This window comes from Hemitrygon akajei, chromosome 7 (assembly GCF_048418815.1).
Source record: "Hemitrygon akajei chromosome 7, sHemAka1.3, whole genome shotgun sequence".
Lineage (NCBI taxonomy): Eukaryota > Metazoa > Chordata > Chondrichthyes > Myliobatiformes > Dasyatidae > Hemitrygon > Hemitrygon akajei.
Genome location: NC_133130.1, coordinates 98,067,604 through 98,084,529, shown reverse-complemented (window position 1 = coordinate 98,084,529; position 16,926 = coordinate 98,067,604). Strand labels below are relative to the sequence as shown.

The window sequence follows — 16,926 nt, the reverse complement described above, 5'->3', positions numbered from 1 at the left end:
CACAGAAAGACCATTCCGTTAGCAGTCAAACCTCCCCGGGCGGTACATTTGTTCTTCTGTGTGAGGAGGGGGATTCGTGGGTCGATGTGCCTGTTCGGTTTTTGTTTGTTTTAGACAATAGACAATAGAGAGTAGATGCAGGAGTAGGCCATTTGGCCCTTCTAGCCAGCACCACCATTCACTGTGATCATGGCTGATCATACACAATCAGTACCCCGTTCCTGCCCTCTCCCCATATCCCTTGACTCCGCTTTCTTCAAGAGCTCTATCTAACTCTTTCTTGAAAGCATCCAGAGAATTGGCCTCCACTGCCTTCTGAGGCAGAGCATTCCATAGATCCACAACTCTCTGGGTGAAAATGTTTTTCCTGAACTCCGTTCTAAATGGCCTACTCCTTATTCTTAAAATGTGGCCTCTGGTTCTGGACTCCCCCAACATCGGGAACATGTTTCCTGCCTCTTGCGTGTCCAATCCCTTAATAATCTTTTATGTTTCAATCAGATCCCCTCTCATCCTTCTAAATTCCACTGGATACAAGCCCAGTCGCTCCAATCTTTCAACATATGACAGTCCCGCCATTCCGGGAATTAACCTTGTGAACCTACGCTGCACTCCCTCAATAGCAATAATGTCCTTCCTCAAATTTGGAGACCAAAACTGCGCACAATACTCCAGGAGGGGTCTCACCAGGGCCCTGTACAGCTGCTGAAGGACCTCTTTACACCTATACTCAACTCCCCTTGTTATAAAGGCCAGCATGCCATTAGCTTTCTTCACTGCCTGCTGTACCTGCATGCTTGCTTTCAGTGACTGATGTACAAGAACACCTAGATCTCGTTGTGCTTCCCCTTTTCCTAACTTGACTCCATTTAGATAGTAATCTGCCTTCCTGTTCTTCCCACCAAAGTGGATAAACTCACATTTATCCACATTAAACTGTTTTCTTTGCGGGGAGGGGGATTCGGTGGGGGGGGGGGGGTGATCGTGCCGCCGTTCTTTTCTTTCCTGCTCTCATGGCGACTCGCAGAAGAAGAATTTCCGAGTTGTATACTTTGACAATAAATTAACCTTTGAACGTTTGAATCTTTATTTTCTGGCTTATGGATATCTGTAAAAACAGAACCCCGTTTACTCCCTAGTGATGTCCTGCACCTTTAGTGAAGAAGGCATTTAACCACTGGGTGGATGACGAGTCAAAGCTAGAATGGACCAAACCTTGGACAAATGCGAGACTGTGTTCAAGACATCTATGTAAGTTAATGAGTAACTACACAATAATTTTATTAAAATTAATCTACGACTGGACGCATGCCTGAATGAATGGAGCGATGGAATAATTTGATGCATCAGAAAAGTGTAGGAGCTGGTTGGGAGGTGGGGCAAGGCTTTTAAACTAAATCCACACAATGAATTGACTCTTTAAAGCATTCAATATTTGTATGATTGCCAAAGCATCAGGACACTCGGCTTATTTAATCAAATGATTCATTGTACAGTCAGATAAAAAGGAATTGCATTATTATTGATACGACAGAAAAATTCATTGGACTTCGACTCAAACTTCTCCTTGCATTCCCGGCGGTGGTCTTGCAGGCCGTACGCGTTAGATATTAATTTTCACACAGCTTCGTTTCAGAGTTGTTTGCTTTTTGGAAGGAGGAATGGACCAAAGCACAAAGTGGCACATGAAGAACTAGGAAGGAAATAAAGCACGTAAGTATGACAATGATTCATTTACCTAAAATATTATAATCTGCAGAGAATACACAGTTTTACCTCGGATGCTCCAGTGGTTTGAATGATTTTGCAGTCTTTTCCGTTCACTCCAGCTCTAACAGCTGGACATCTTGTCTTCCCAATGAAGACATCCATCATGTAGAGAATTCCCTCAAGCACCTAGAGCAAGAACAAAACCAGCTTATACTCCTGTGTCAAGTGTCAAGTACTGCCTTTATCCTGAAATAAAGGTCACATTTTCCTCTCATCTGCTAGGAGCTCTAACCCAGGTGAAGCCACTGTGGGTGAAGCTCCTTGCTTCTGCCAGAGTTCTGTAGAAAATGAGGCTCCTTTTTCTGGATCGCCACTCCACACTCCGGTTCCTCCTTACATTTCAAAACATGTTCTCCGTTCATTCGAACTTCCGAGCTGTGTAACACAGCACACAGAGCTCAGCATTTCTATCACAAATCACAAGAGATTCTGCAGATGCTGGAAATCCAGAGCAACACTCAAAGAATGCTGGAAAGACTCCACGGGTTCAGGCAGCAGTGATATAATTATTCAATTATTCCAATCATTTAATGGCAGCATATCCACTATTACTTCTGTACAACCGTAGGGCAAATACTTCATGGGGTTTAACAGAGTTCCTAGCCATTTATTACACAGTGATTACAGGGTCTGAACTGTGGCTCTTCCCCACACCCCTTACAGTGACTACACCCAGAGTCAATGCATCCCTGACGGGCTCATAATGAATGGGAACAGGCCATTTGGATCCATTCACAGTAATCCCATGCACTTTTATGCAAAGACAATTCAAGTGCTTGTCCATTCCCTGTTCTAGAGCAGGTAATGGATTGCATGCATCGCTCTCTTTCAAACAGTGTATTCCAGGTACTCACCATTCTCTGGGTGAACGAGGTCCCTCTGAACTACCTTCCAAATCTCTTACCTGTTAACTTTAATCTACATCCTCTGTTTTTATTTACCCATATGACCAAACAGCCTCCTAACCCTGTAATGTCGCACTAACCAATACTCAACTAACTGTGCCTCCCTCCTAGTGGGAAATAGAGCCTTTTAATTCAAACAGCTTTGATTGAGGTTGTGGATAAAGTAAGTTCTGCAGACTTTACCTGTGCCTTGGTATCCACATACTGCATGATCCTGAACAGAGAGCCTTTCTCGGAGCTGAATTCTTCCAGGGCCAAATTTGCAATATACTGCAGCTGGTTGTCGCTTGTGTCGACTTTCAGAAGCAATGGGTCGCCGTGCTGAGTTTGAGCAAGCTGCTCTATCTCTTGAACTCGGTGCTTGGTCTCAGCACAGACAGACAGAAGAGCGACAGAGAAGACAGCGAATGCCAACTGCCAGGGAGCCATGATCTCTTTGTGTCGATCACTGAACAGACAGAGGAGCGACCAGCTGCCCTGTTCTTATACCATCACAAATCAGGGGTGTGACGATGATTCTCTATTTGATTAAACATTAAGCAGGTGATATTTGGGGCATTTACAAGATAAGAGATAATTAAATGATTTCTTAAAGCAAATAGGAGTGGTTTGTGTGTGTGTTTTACTTTCAATCAAGTTACTCACATCCCTAATCAGATATGATTCCAACAGCACCATGTTGGAAAGTTTTGCTCAATAATTCAGCAATCCAAAGCTAGCAGTCTCCAACATCCGCTCAGTGCCAGAAGGGAAAACGTACTTATCAGGAATCCTTCATTCTGCTGTTATCCAGTTTGCTTGGAGCTCAGCCCCACGCTTGGTGTCCCCTGTGAAGTCACCAGCAACGTGTTCAATTATAGCCCTTCGTCAAAAAGCATTGGCTCAGTATCCTCACTTTATTAGATCTGTCGAGAGACAGAGAACAGAAACTCTCTGTAGATCCCACCGTTCACCCACACACCAGAGGTATTTTCCCCTGGCCAATACACTAATGTGCACGTGGAGGCCACTTCATGAGGTTCACCTGCTGCTTAATGCAAATGTCTAATTATTCTTGGTCAGACCCCACTTGGAGTATTGTGTTCAGTTCTGGTCACCTCACTACAGGAAGGATGTGGATACTAAAGACAGAGTGCAGAGGAGATTTACAAGGATGTTGCCTGAATTGGGGAGCATGCCTTATGAGAATACGTTGAGTGAGTTTGGCCTTTTCTCCTTGGAGTGACTTAGGATGAGAGGTGACCTGATAGAGGGTTATAAGATGATGAGGGGCATTGATTGTGTGGATAGTCAGAGGCTTTTTCCCAGGGCTGAAATGGCTAACACGAGGCGGCATAGTTTTAAATTGCTTGGGAGCAGGTACCGAGGAGATGTCAGGGGTAAGTTTTTTACACAGAGTGTGGTGAGTATGTGGAATGGGCTGCTGGAAATGGATGTGCAGGTGGAAATATTTTGGTCTGTTAAGAGACTCTTGGATAGGTACATGAAGCTTAGAAAAATAGAGGGGTATGGGTAACCCGAGCTAACTTCTAAAGTAACTAGATGTTTGGCACAGCATTGTGGGCTGAAGGGCCTGTATGGTACTGTCGGTTTTCTATGTTTCTATGTTTTCTTCTCAGGCCAGGCCAAATCTATTCATCCCTCGTGGTAACCTGTCTTGCCTGGAACCAGCCCAGTGAATCTTTGTTATTCTCCTTCCAGTGCAAGGACCAAAACTCTCCACAGGTCTAGAGATACACAAGAAGAATAAGGCATTTTGACTCTGACATTCAAATCCTCTCCTGAGAAAGGTCATAATGCCGGCATTGTTCATTTGATTTCATGTATTTTCGATGCTGGTTCGTCAAAAGGCATTGACTCAGTATCCTCACTTTATTAGATCTGTCGAGAGACAGAGAAGAGAAACTCTCCGTAGATCCCACTGTTCACCCACACACCAGAGGTATTTTCCCCTGGCCAATACACTAATGTGCATGTGGAGGCCACTTCATGAGGTTCACCTGCTGCTTAATGCAAATGTCTAATTATTCTTGATGTAAGATGTAAGTGACCATGCACCTATATATTTATCTGTTGATTTTGACCTACATCCAAAGAATACCATGTGGAAACTAAATTCAAGTCTACTCAATGACCCCCATTTTAAGGAACAAATTAAAAAAGTATTTTAAGTCTTTACTTAGAATTCAATGATAATGGAGAGGTTTCACCTCCCATTCTATGGGATACTCTGAAGGCGGTCTTAAGAGGGAAAATTATAGCGATATCTCCCTATAAGAAAAAAATAAGGAATAAAACATTAGCGGAATTACAAAATAAGCTGAAGGAACTAGAAAAAAAAACACAAATTGAGTTTGGCACAGGATATTTTAGAGGAAATTTAAAAAATTAGGATTGAAATTAATAGCCTGGTTACACAAGAAATTAGAAAAAATGTAATGTTTCTGTAACAAAGACACTATGAAAATGGATCTAAATCTATGAAAATACTGGTGTGGAAACTGAAAAAGAAGATAGCAGAAAATACAATTCATAGAATTAGGGATCCAAGAACAAAAGTGATAAAAAGTAAGCTAAGTGAAATTCAAGAAGCGTTTGAAATGTTTTACAAAACTCTATATTCCAAAGTTCCAGGGGGAAGCATAACCCAAACTGACACCTTCCTGAATTCTCTAGAGTTACCCACTTTAAGTGAAGAACAAAATAGAAGGATGACTGCTGACATAACTGAAGTTGAATTAAAAGCTGCAATTATTAGGCTTAAATTAAGCAAGTCACCAGGATCAGATGGGTATACGGCAGAGTGGTATAAAGAATTTAGAAATGAGTTAATTCCTGTTTTACTCCCCACACTGAACTGGGCTGTAAAAAGGGCAAAAATGCCACCCAGCTGGAAGTAGGCGATAATCTCAGCTCTACCAAAAGAAGGCAAGGATAAAATGGAATGCGGGTCATTTAGACCAATATCTGTTCTTATGTAGATTATAGAATATTTACCTCCATCATGACCAAACGATTAGAAGAGTTTCTACCCACACTGATACATTTACTTTACTTTTACTTTACTTTATTGTCACCAAACAATTGACACTATAGCGTACAATCATCACAGTGATATTTGATTCTGCGTTTCGTGCTCCCTGAAGTACAAATCAAAGTAAATATAATAAAAATTTAAATTATAAATCATAATTAGAAAATAGAAAAGGGAAAGAAAGGTAGTGCAAATCAGGTCTGGATATTTGGAAGGTACGGCCCAGATCTGGGTCAGGATCCGTTCAGCAGTGTTAACACAGTTGGAAAGAAGCTGTTCCCAAATCTGGCCGTACGAATCTTCAAACTCCTGAACCTTCTTCTGCAGGGAAGTGGGACAAAAAGTGTATTGGCTGGGTGGGTCATGGCCTTGATTATTCTGGCAGCACTGCTCTGACAGCGTGTGGTGTAAAGTGAATCCAAGGACAGAAGATTGGTTTGTGTGATGTGCTGGACTATGTTCATGATCTTCTGCAGCTTCTTCTGGTCTTGGACAGGGCAACTTCCATACCAGGTTGTGATGCACCCTAGAAGAATGCTTTCTACGGTGCATCTATAAAAATTAGTGTGGGTTTTAGGGGAAGGCCAAATTTCTTCAGCTTTTTCAGGAAGTAAAGGCACTGGTGGACCTTCTTGGCAGTGGACTCTGCTTGGTTAGACCAAGTCAGGTCATTTGTCCCACCCAAACTCTTCCGAATAAATCGGCTTCTCTCATTAACTCTTTTATGATTGATTCAGCTATTTGTGAAATTTGGTGTTTTCTACACCCTAATGACAAAGAGTTCTCATACTTTTCCCATGTTTATCATAATTACTCAAGAATTGATTACTTTTTCATTGATCACCATTTACTTACAGATGTTATTGATTGTAAATATGACTCTATTACCATATCTGATCATGCACCTCTGAAGTTATCTATTAAGATAACGGATTCATATATTAATGCTAAAGTTTGGAGGTTCAATCCTGTTTTATTGCAGGATTCTGACTTTTTTAACTTTATTAAACAGCAAATTGATTTGATTTTCTCAACAAATTCTACAGCAGAGATCTCTAGTGGAATTTTATGGGATACTTCTAAAGCATATATTCGTGGACAGATTATTTCATATTCTGCTGGAGTTAGGAAACGAACTAATTCTAAAATATTAACATTAGCTGATAAAATCAAAGCAATTGATAAGATTTATTCAATGAACCCTAGCAAAGAACTTTATAAAGAAAGAGTGGAACTTCAAATGGAGCATAGCTTATTATTATCCTCCTTGATTGAAAGTCAGTTAATTAAATCAAAAACCCAATTCTATATATATGGAGATAAGTCTGGTAAATTACTAGCTCACCAATTGAAAATTGTTTTGGATAAACAACAGATTACTAGGATTCGTAAACAAGATGGTACTTTGACGATCGATCACAAAGAGATAAATAAAGCCTTTCAAGATTTTTATAATTCCTTATATCAATCAGAATGTACTAAGGACTCTTCTATAATAAATGAATTTTTAAGGAAATTGAATATTCCAAAAGTAACTGTTGAGGATAGTGTATTTTTAGATACACCTATTACGGAGTCTGAAATGGAAAAGGCTATTTTTTCAATGAATTCGGGTAAAGCTTCTGGTCCAGATGGTTTCTCTGCAGAATTTTAAAAATCTTTTTCTTCCATACTTTCTCCTTGGCTTTGTAAAATTTTTAAAGATGCATTAAGTATAGGCAAATTACCACAATCTTTTTATGAAGCTTCTATTTCTTTAATTCTTAAAAAAGATAAGGACCCTATTGAATGCGTATCCTATCGGCCTATATCCTTGTTGAATACGGATTTTAAGATTTTTAGTAAAATTTTGGCTATTAGATTAAAAAAAATATTACCTCGAATTATTTCTGAAGACCAGACTGGATTTATTAAAAATCGCTATTCATCTTTTAACATTAGAAAATTAATTAATATTATTTATACCTCTTCATCTAAAATACCAGAATGTGTCATTTCTTTAGATGCCGAAAAAGCATTTGATAGAGTCGAATGGCCATATTTATTTAATACAATGCAACATTTTAATTTTAGTTCAAAATTTATATCATGGATTAAATTAATATACCATAAACCCTTAGCTTCGGTTTTTACCAATAATCAAAGATCCCCTTTTTTCCAGCTATTTCGTGGTACAAGGCAAGGTTGTCCTTTAAGTCCTTTACTATTTGACATTGCTTTAGAACCCTTGGCTATAGCTATTCGTGAATCACCCAATATTCTCGGTATTACCCGTGGGGAGACGATGTATGAGGTATCATTATATGCGGATGATTTGTTATTATATATATCTGACCCTGAAAGATCTATTCCTGCTATTTCTTCTTTGCTCGCTCAATTTAGTAACTTTTCTGGTTATAAATTGAATTTTAATAAGAGTGAACTATTTCCATTAAATATGCATGTTCCAATTTTTAATCATTTACCATATAGAATTGTTACAGATTATTTTACTTATTTAGGTATTAAAATTACTAAAAAACATAAAGATTTATTTAAAATTAATTTTCTACCTTTAATTGACCAAATTAAGCAACTTGCTATTAGGTGGTCTCCACTATCTTTGTCATTGGTAGGCAGAGTTAATGCTATTAAGATGATGATACTACCTAAATTTTTATATTTATTTCAAGCATTACCAATTTTTATTCCTAAATCTTTTTTTGATATTGTGGACTCTAAAATATCTTCTTATTTGTGGCAGAACAAAAATCCTAGACTAGGCAAAAAATATTTACAGAAGCCAAAGAAGGAGGGCGGCTTGGCTCTACCAAACTTAAGATTTTACTATTGGGCAGTTAATATACGGTATTTAATATTCTGGACACAAGAATCGACTATAGCTGCTTGCCCACAATGGGTAAATTTGGAATGTAAATCTGTGCAAGATTTTTCATTGATTTCAATCTTAGGATCTTCACTTCCTTTTTCCTTATTCAAAATGAATAAACAGATAACTAATCCCATAGTCAAATATACATTACGAATTTGGTTTCAATTTCGTAAATTTTTTGGCTTGAATAAGTTTATGCTGTCATGTCCTATAATATCTAACTACTTCTTTCGGCCTTCATCTATAGATCAAGCTTTTCTTTTATGGAAAACAAAAGGTATAACATGTTTTCGTGATCTGTTTTTGGATGATAACATTATGTCCTTTGAACAGCTATCTAATAAATATAATTTACCTAAAACCCATTTTTTTAGATATTTGCAAGTCGGAAATTTCTTGTATAATGAATTAAAGTCTTTTTCGAAAGAATGCCCATTGGACATTACAGAAAGAATTTTAGCCCTCAATCCTTGTCAAAAGGGTTTAGTAGCTATCATTTATAATATGATTATGAGTGTACAGCCAGAGGTATCAGAAAAAATTAAGAAGGAATGGCAAGAAGAATTGCATTGTCCTATATCTACTGAGCAATGGGAAATTTTTTTATCATTGGTAAATACGTCCTCTATTTGTGCTAAACATGCCCTAATACAATTTAAGGTTGTACATAGAGCTCACATGTCTAAAGATAAACTTGCTCGATTTTATTCTCATGTTAATTCAACCTGTGACAGATGTCATTCTGATGTTGCTTCATTGACTCATATGTTCTGGTCTTGTCCTTGTTCACAAAATTATTGGAAAGATATTTTTAATATTATTTCAAGAGTTTTAAATATCAATTTCCAACCGCATCCTTTTACCGCAATTTTCGGTTTACCAATGATAGATAATAATCGTCTATCCGCTTCATCTCAACGAATGATTGCATTTGTTACATTAATGGCTAGAAGATCTATTTTACTGAATTGGAAAGAAATTAACCCTCCAACTGTATTTCAGTGGTTTTCTCAAACTATCTCTTGTTTGAGTTTAGAAAAAATTAGAAGCGTGGTTTTTGATTCTTCAGTTAAATTTGAAGAAACTTGGAGACCATTTATTCAACATTTTCATATGAGTTAAATGGTCTGATCCTAAACCTTACTTTTATTACCCTTAATTATTTGGATGGAGGTTCGGAGTTATTGGCACTACTGTATGTATTTAACATTATGCAATGGCCCAAGTTGGTTAGTTTTTTTTCCATTTTTTTGTTTTTTTTTCCTCTTTTTCGATTCTTTTACACAAATACTATGAGTTTGGGAGGACTTATATATTGATTATTATATATATGATTGTCTATTTAAACTATTAATTATGTACTCTCAAACGCTTTGTATTCATATTTCTTTTATGTTTTTCTTAAAATTAATAAAAAGATTTAAAAAGAAAGAAAATCAGGTCATTTGTGATATTCACTCCGAGGAACTTAAAGCTTTTGACCTGTTCCACCTGTGCATCACCGATGTAGATGGGGTCGTGCGGTCTGCTACTCCTTCTGAAGTCAACAACCAATTCCTTCGTCTTGCTGATGTTGAGGGATAGGTTAGAGTCTTCGCACCATGCCACCAGATTCTTAATTTCCTCGCTGTACTCAGACTCATCATTACCCAAGATACGGCCTACAATTATGGTGTCATCAGCAAACTTATATATTGAGTTCGATGGAAACTTGGCTACACAATCATGGGTGTTCAGTGAGTACAGCAGGGGCCTGAGTACACAGCCTAGTGGGACAACGGTGCTCAGAGTGATTGTAGAGGAGAGATTGTCCCCTATTTTTACAGCCTGGGTCCTGTCTGTGAGGAAGTTGAAGATCCAGCTGCAGATCTGAGTGCTAAGACCCAGGTTCTGGAGCTTAGGAATCAGTTTATTTGGAATGATGGTATTAAAGGCAGAGCTGTAGTCAATGAAAAGGAGCCTTACATATGCATCTTTATTCTCCAGGTGTTCCAAGGAGGAACGTAGTGCCAGAGAGATGGCATCTGCAGTTGACCTGTTGCTCCAGTAAGCGAATTGCAAAGCGTCGGGGTTGACCCGTAGTTTATGGTTGATGTGTGCCATAACCAATCGCTCGAAGCACTTCATAGCAATTGATGTCAGAGCCACAGGTCGATAGTCATTCAGGCATGCCACCTTGCTTTTCTTCAGCACTGGGATTATCGTTGCCTTCTTAAAACACGAGGGATCTTAGACTGAAGCAGGGAGCAGTTGAAGATGTCAGCAAACACTCCAGCTAGCTCGCTTGCACAGGCCTGGAGAACCCGTTCCAGGACGCCATCTGGGCCCGTCGCCTTCCTTGGATTTATCTTCAGGAAGGCTCTTCTAACGTCTTCCTCGGTGACGATGAATCTTGATGCCACCAGGTCCGGTTCATCCGGAGGGGGTGGGACATAATGAACAGACAGGTTTTATACGACACCGCCAAACACAAGACAATATACGAAGGACGCTTCACATTATGGATCATATTAAAAAAATGAAATCGAAGCAATAGTGGTAAGTGTGGATGCTGAGAAGGCATTTGATTCGGTTAATTGGAATTTTCTTTACAGAGTTTTACATAGATTTGGTCTACATGACACAATTATTAAAACTATACAGGCACTATATGACAAACCTACTGCTAGGATTAAAATCAATGGATATTTATCTAATAGTCTTACCCTAGAAAGGGGCACGAGACAGGGTTGTGCATGGTCACCACTACTCTTCACCATCTGGAACCATTAGCTCAATACATCAGACAAAATGAAGATATCAGGGGAATTCCTATTAAAGGGACAGAGCATAAATTTGCCTGTTACGTGGATGACATTTTGATCTATCTAGGGCAACCAACATACTCTTTACCTAAATTGATGCAATCCTTTGAACAATATGGTCAATTATCAGGATACAAGATCAACATAGATAAAACCCAATTACTTTCATATTACTATAGCCCACCAAGAGAAATTGAAAGTCGATACCCCTGGGCATGGCACACAGAGTCTTTCAAATATTTGGGCATCATTATGCCAAAGGATTTGGCAAAATTATCAGAATGTAATTATCAGCCTTTATATAAAGAAATTAAGGAAGATGTGGCAAGATGGAACCTGATTCCTTTTCTTGGTCTCAGTTCAAGGATTGAGTCTATTAAAATGAATATACTGCCCAGACTGTTATATCTCTTTCAGACCCTACCAATAGAGATTAACCAAAATCAATTTAATGAATGGAACAAGATGCTATCAAGATATATATGGCAAAGTAAAAGGCCTAGAGTTCATTTCAAAACTTTGCAATTAGCAAAGGAAAAGGGAGGAATGGGCCTACCTTCTCTTAGAGATTATTATTTTGCAGCACAGTTGAGAGCTGTGATATGTTGGTGCAACCCATCATATGACGCTCAATGGAAAAACATTGAGGAATGGGTACTTCCCATCCCCATACAAGCAATTTTGGCTGACAACAACCTGCAAAGGTACATAAATACTATTGCTAACCCATGGGTGAAATTGACTTTTAAAATATGGAAAACTACTAAAAAGAATATAAACTAGAGAGAGACATTGCAATTCTTAAATGGTGTGCATATGTCTCGGATTTTACACTGAATAATCTGGAAAGTAGATTTAAGGACTGGACAGCTAAAGGAATAACAGTTCTTTGCAACATAATGAAAGAAGGAATACTGTTCAGTTTGAAATGCTCAAAGAGAAGCACTTGTTAGAAAAACAAGACTTTTATCAGTACTTACAGATGCGACAGTATGTTAATAGATGGTTAAAAATGTAACCAAGGCAAGTACATGCTTGAAGAACTATTTAGAAAAGCATATAATTCAGATAATGGTAGTAGAATCATTTCAAACGTGTATAAGGGTTTGTCAAATATTAAAACACATTCGACTTCATACATTAAAACAAAATGGGAGAAGGAAGGAGGGATAATTATATCTGAGGAAGAATGGACTATATGGAGGTATCAATGGAAGTGTACCAGTTCACAGAAATGGAGGGAGTTTGGATGGAAAAACTTGATAAGATATTTTGTTACACCCTCTCAGAAATCCCATTATGATAGTAACCTCCCTGTTTGCTGGAGAAGTTGTGGAAATCAAAATACAAACCATTATCGGATTTTCTGGGAATGCCCCGTTATCAAGGACTATTGGAGGGGGATACACAATGCCCTACAAGACATCTTTAAATGTGAAATACCCTTAAGGAGTAAGACCATATATTTTGGGTGTATACCTCAAGAATGTTTGAAAAGAGATAAATATTTAATGAATATACTGTTTGTGGCTGGTAAAAAGACACTTACTAGGAAATGGTTATCACAGGAGAGCCCAACTTTAAATGCATGGATGGAAACTACAATGGACATTTACAAAATGGAGAAGATAACAGCATCTGTTAATCATAAGCTGGAACAATTTGATTCATACTGGGGAAAATGGTTTAACTACATAACACCTCATAGGCCTGATTTTATTCTCACAAATCAAAGAATATGTTGTAAAAAAAGATCACTCCCTACTTTGTACATAGTTTTCTTATTTCGATTATTCTTTCTCTCCTCTCCTTTCTATAAGTGTACACCTCAGATAATTATTATGTAGAGATTTGTGACATATATGATTATATGATATATATGTACAGTATCTGAAATACATCTTATGGAAATGTTTGTTTGATGATAAACTTGAATAAAAATTAAATTACAAAAGAAAAGAAAATTAGAGGGCTGTGGGTTAGGGAAATCCTAGGCAGTCTCTAAAGTAGGTTACATGGTTGGCACAACATTGTGGGCCGAAAGGCCTGTACTGTGCTGTAGATTTCTGTGTTCTGTGTTCTATCCAATCATGTGCCAGCAATTCAATGCATTAAAGCATTCAAGAGGTTCAGTTGCTGTTCAGACCAAACATCAGAATGGTGGAGAAATGTGATCCAAGTGACTTTGACCTTGCTGTGATTGCTGGTGCCAGATGGGGTGGTTTGAGTATCTCTGAAACCACTGATCACACACAACAGTCTCTAGAATTAACAGAGAATGGTGTGAAAAACAGAAACTATTCCCAGTGAGCGACAGTTCTGTGATGGAAAACACCTTTGTGATGAGAGATGTCTGAGGAGAATGGCCAGACTAGTTCAAGCTGACAGACAGGCGACAGTAACTCAAATAATGGCAGTGGTGTGGTCTGAACACACAACAGGCAAACCTGGAGGTGAATGGGCTACTGTAGCTCTCTGTGGATGGCCACTTCATTAGGTACAGGAAGCACCTTGTAGAGTAGTCACCGAGTGTGCATTAGGGGAGTCTAGGAAGAATCTGGGACACCTCTGAGGGAACTCCATACAGACACAGGAAGAACGTACAAATATTTGGAAGTCAGGAGTAAGGCCAAGTCACCAGCAGGGTGAAGCAGTGACACTGTGCAGCGAGAAGTAAATCAAGCCGAACGGAACTAAAACTTTCTTCCCAGTTGGAGGCAAAGGACAGTCCGGTTCAGCTTGCTTGCTGTGAGGTTTGCTTGTCTCTGTACCGGGCGGAGGCAGTGGCCTGAAGCTAGGATCAGCTGCAGTGATGTGAAGTTCAGTTCTGAATACTGTTTGCTTGCTTTTACTGTTCAGATGATTTGGTTTTATTCCCTTTCCCTCTTCCTCTCCCTCTCTCCTTCTCTCTCTCTCTCTCTCTCTTCCTTCCCCCCTCTCTCTCCCCTCTTCCCACTGGGTGGTTGATGGTCTTTTGTTTTTAATGGGCTTCTGTGTTCTGTGGCTGCCTGTAAGGAGACAAATTTCAAGGCTGTATAAAGTAAACATACTTTGATAATAAGAGCACTTTGAACTTTTAAAACTAGTCACCTGTAACAGGTCCTGCTCCTGTGTAGAATGAACACAACAGAGGAAGGGCCACTGCTTGGACTATAGTAGCTTGTTATCACTTCTGATTCTGGGCTCCACTGTCACAAGCACGGATTCGGCAGCGCAGCAGATACAGCAATTGCGTTCGTGAATATACACTTGTCAGCTAACATTTATTTCATTGTGATAGTATTTAACTCCATCGTAGTGCTTGTTGAGACTTGGACAGAGCACAGCAATGCTTCGCTGCCTGCTTGCATTCGGCCTTGCCCGAGAAATTGGACTGTCGGGTCAACTGACTCTGAAGACTAGCGGGATTCATTTTGTATTTAGTGCTTCCTTTCAGCTGCAGTGTGGGCTTCATTTTCCATTTGAGAGTTTTAGTTAACGGCCCTGTTTGGCTGAGTATTTATTGTTTTATTTTCCTTCTAACTCTGTTTGTATTCAAGTCTGTGAACTATCGACCCACGTCAGTGTCTCTCTCTCCGCACTTGGGCCATGTCCGAACCTGGTGACATCTACAGCATCTCATACATCAGGTCAAACTGGATTGCTTGGGAATTTCAGCTATCTGCTCACCACCTTTGCCCCCAGCCACCATGTCTATAGCCACCCCAGAGAGCTGGACATCTCTCCAAGTTGGGACACTCCTGAGAGCAGCAAAGAGGGACACAGAAGACGCTCCGGTCAAAAGCTAAAGAATGGCGAACACGGACTCAGGAGAGGAGAAAAATAGCATGAGGAAGGTCTGATCTCAATCGCTACCACTCAACGAGCCGGAGTCATGAAGGTACAGGTACAAGTGTCCACCACAAAGCTGCTGGCAAGCAAAACGGTGAAGCTGCCAGAAGCAGAGAATGCTGGGGACAGTGTTCTCTGACTGGATTGAGTCCGAGCCTGGCGTAGAGGCTCCAGTGCACAGGGTCGGAAGAGGCCGCACAGGTTGCAGTCTCAGCCAGCTCTGTCGTGAGCACAACCCTCCCCACCATCCAGGGGTACTGCTTCAAGAGAGCATCCATCACCAGCTGGGACATGCATCTTTCCATTACTGCCATCAGGAAGGGGGCACAGGAGCCTGCAGACTCAGTAATTCACAAACAGCTTCTTCCCCTCCGTTGGCAGATTTCTGGACAGGATCCTTGTTTTTTTTTGGCATTAGTTACTTAGTTTTTGTATTTTCTAGATTTTCATGTATCTGCACCATTCTGCTGCCACAACACATTTCATTTTCAATCTTTTTTTATTGATTTAGAAAAATAAGGATAAATACAAATCAGAGAAGTTATATCAAATACATATTTCAATAAAAGTACAAACAAAGAAAGGAGTGTACACTGTCAAAACCATATATGGTATAATATTGAGCTAATATATAAAAGGAACCACAACTCCTCTTAACAATTCATGATAAAAGACTAAAATTTTTATTAGTGAGAAGAAAAAAACCCACTAAAACAAAAAAAGAAGACTGGGCAGTCCATTTTGAGGATATAATTACAAAAAAAGGGAAAAATCCTTCTGGTCAAATCTGAAACTTCATGGAGAAGAAAAAAAAATTACCTAAAAAAGTGAAAAAAAGAAAATTTAAATCATATGAAAACATTGAATGAAAGGTCAACAGGTTTGCTCAAATTTTGAAGATGTATCAGACATCCGACTTCTAATTTTCTCCAAACTTAAACACGACATAATGGAGGAGAGCGAAAAAAAACAGTAGGTGGATGAGGATCTTTCCAATACAACAAAATAGCTCTCCTAGCCAATAGAGTTGAAAAAGATATCATACTTTGAGTGGAAGCAGGAAATGTTCCTTCGGAGTGATCCCAAAGATTGCCATAAGTGAATTAGGTTGTAGGTCCTGACTTTTGATAACATTCTGAAAACATCTCTCCAAAAATTATTTAACTTTATACAAGACCAAAACATATGAGTTAAGGTAGCCACCTCAGTGTTGCACCTATCACAGGTGGGACTTATATTAGAAAAAATATGCGCTAGTTTATCTTTTGACATATGCGCCCTGTGCACCACCTTGAACTGAATCAAGGAGTGACGGGCACAGATAGATGAATTGTTAATGAAATGATAAATTTTATTCCATTGATCATTTGAAAGTGACTCCTGAAGTTCCGACTCCCAAGCACGTTTAACCTGATCATTAGACATCATTCGTAAATTCATGAGCCGTTTATATATAATGGCTATCGATCCTTTTTGAAATGGTTTAAACTGAAAAATAGCATCTATCATATTTGGAAAATGTGCAAGTGGTTAATTTGGTAACAAATTGCGTAGAAAATTCCTAACTTGTAAATATCTAAAAATTTGCGCGTTAGATATATCATTTTTATCCACTAGCTGCGAAAAAGACATTAAACAATTCTCTAAAAACAAATCTAAAAAAACTTCTTTAGATTTGTTTTTAGAGAATTATTTAATGTCTTTTTCACA

General features: G+C 38.9%; 1 protein-coding gene across 1 annotated transcript; it reads right to left on the bottom strand.

Moving 5' to 3' along the window:
* Positions 1-1,432: 1,432 nt before the first annotated feature.
* On the bottom strand, positions 1,433-3,147 carry LOC140730028 (cystatin-like). Its single transcript, XM_073050176.1, has 3 exons — positions 2,859-3,147; positions 1,777-1,896; positions 1,433-1,693 (listed from the first exon to the last, which is right to left on the bottom strand). The coding sequence occupies exons 1-3, from the start codon at positions 3,102-3,104 to the stop codon at positions 1,604-1,606; spliced, it is 456 nt and encodes a 151-aa protein (XP_072906277.1). The 5' UTR covers positions 3,105-3,147; the 3' UTR covers positions 1,433-1,603.
* Positions 3,148-16,926: the final 13,779 nt, after the last annotated feature.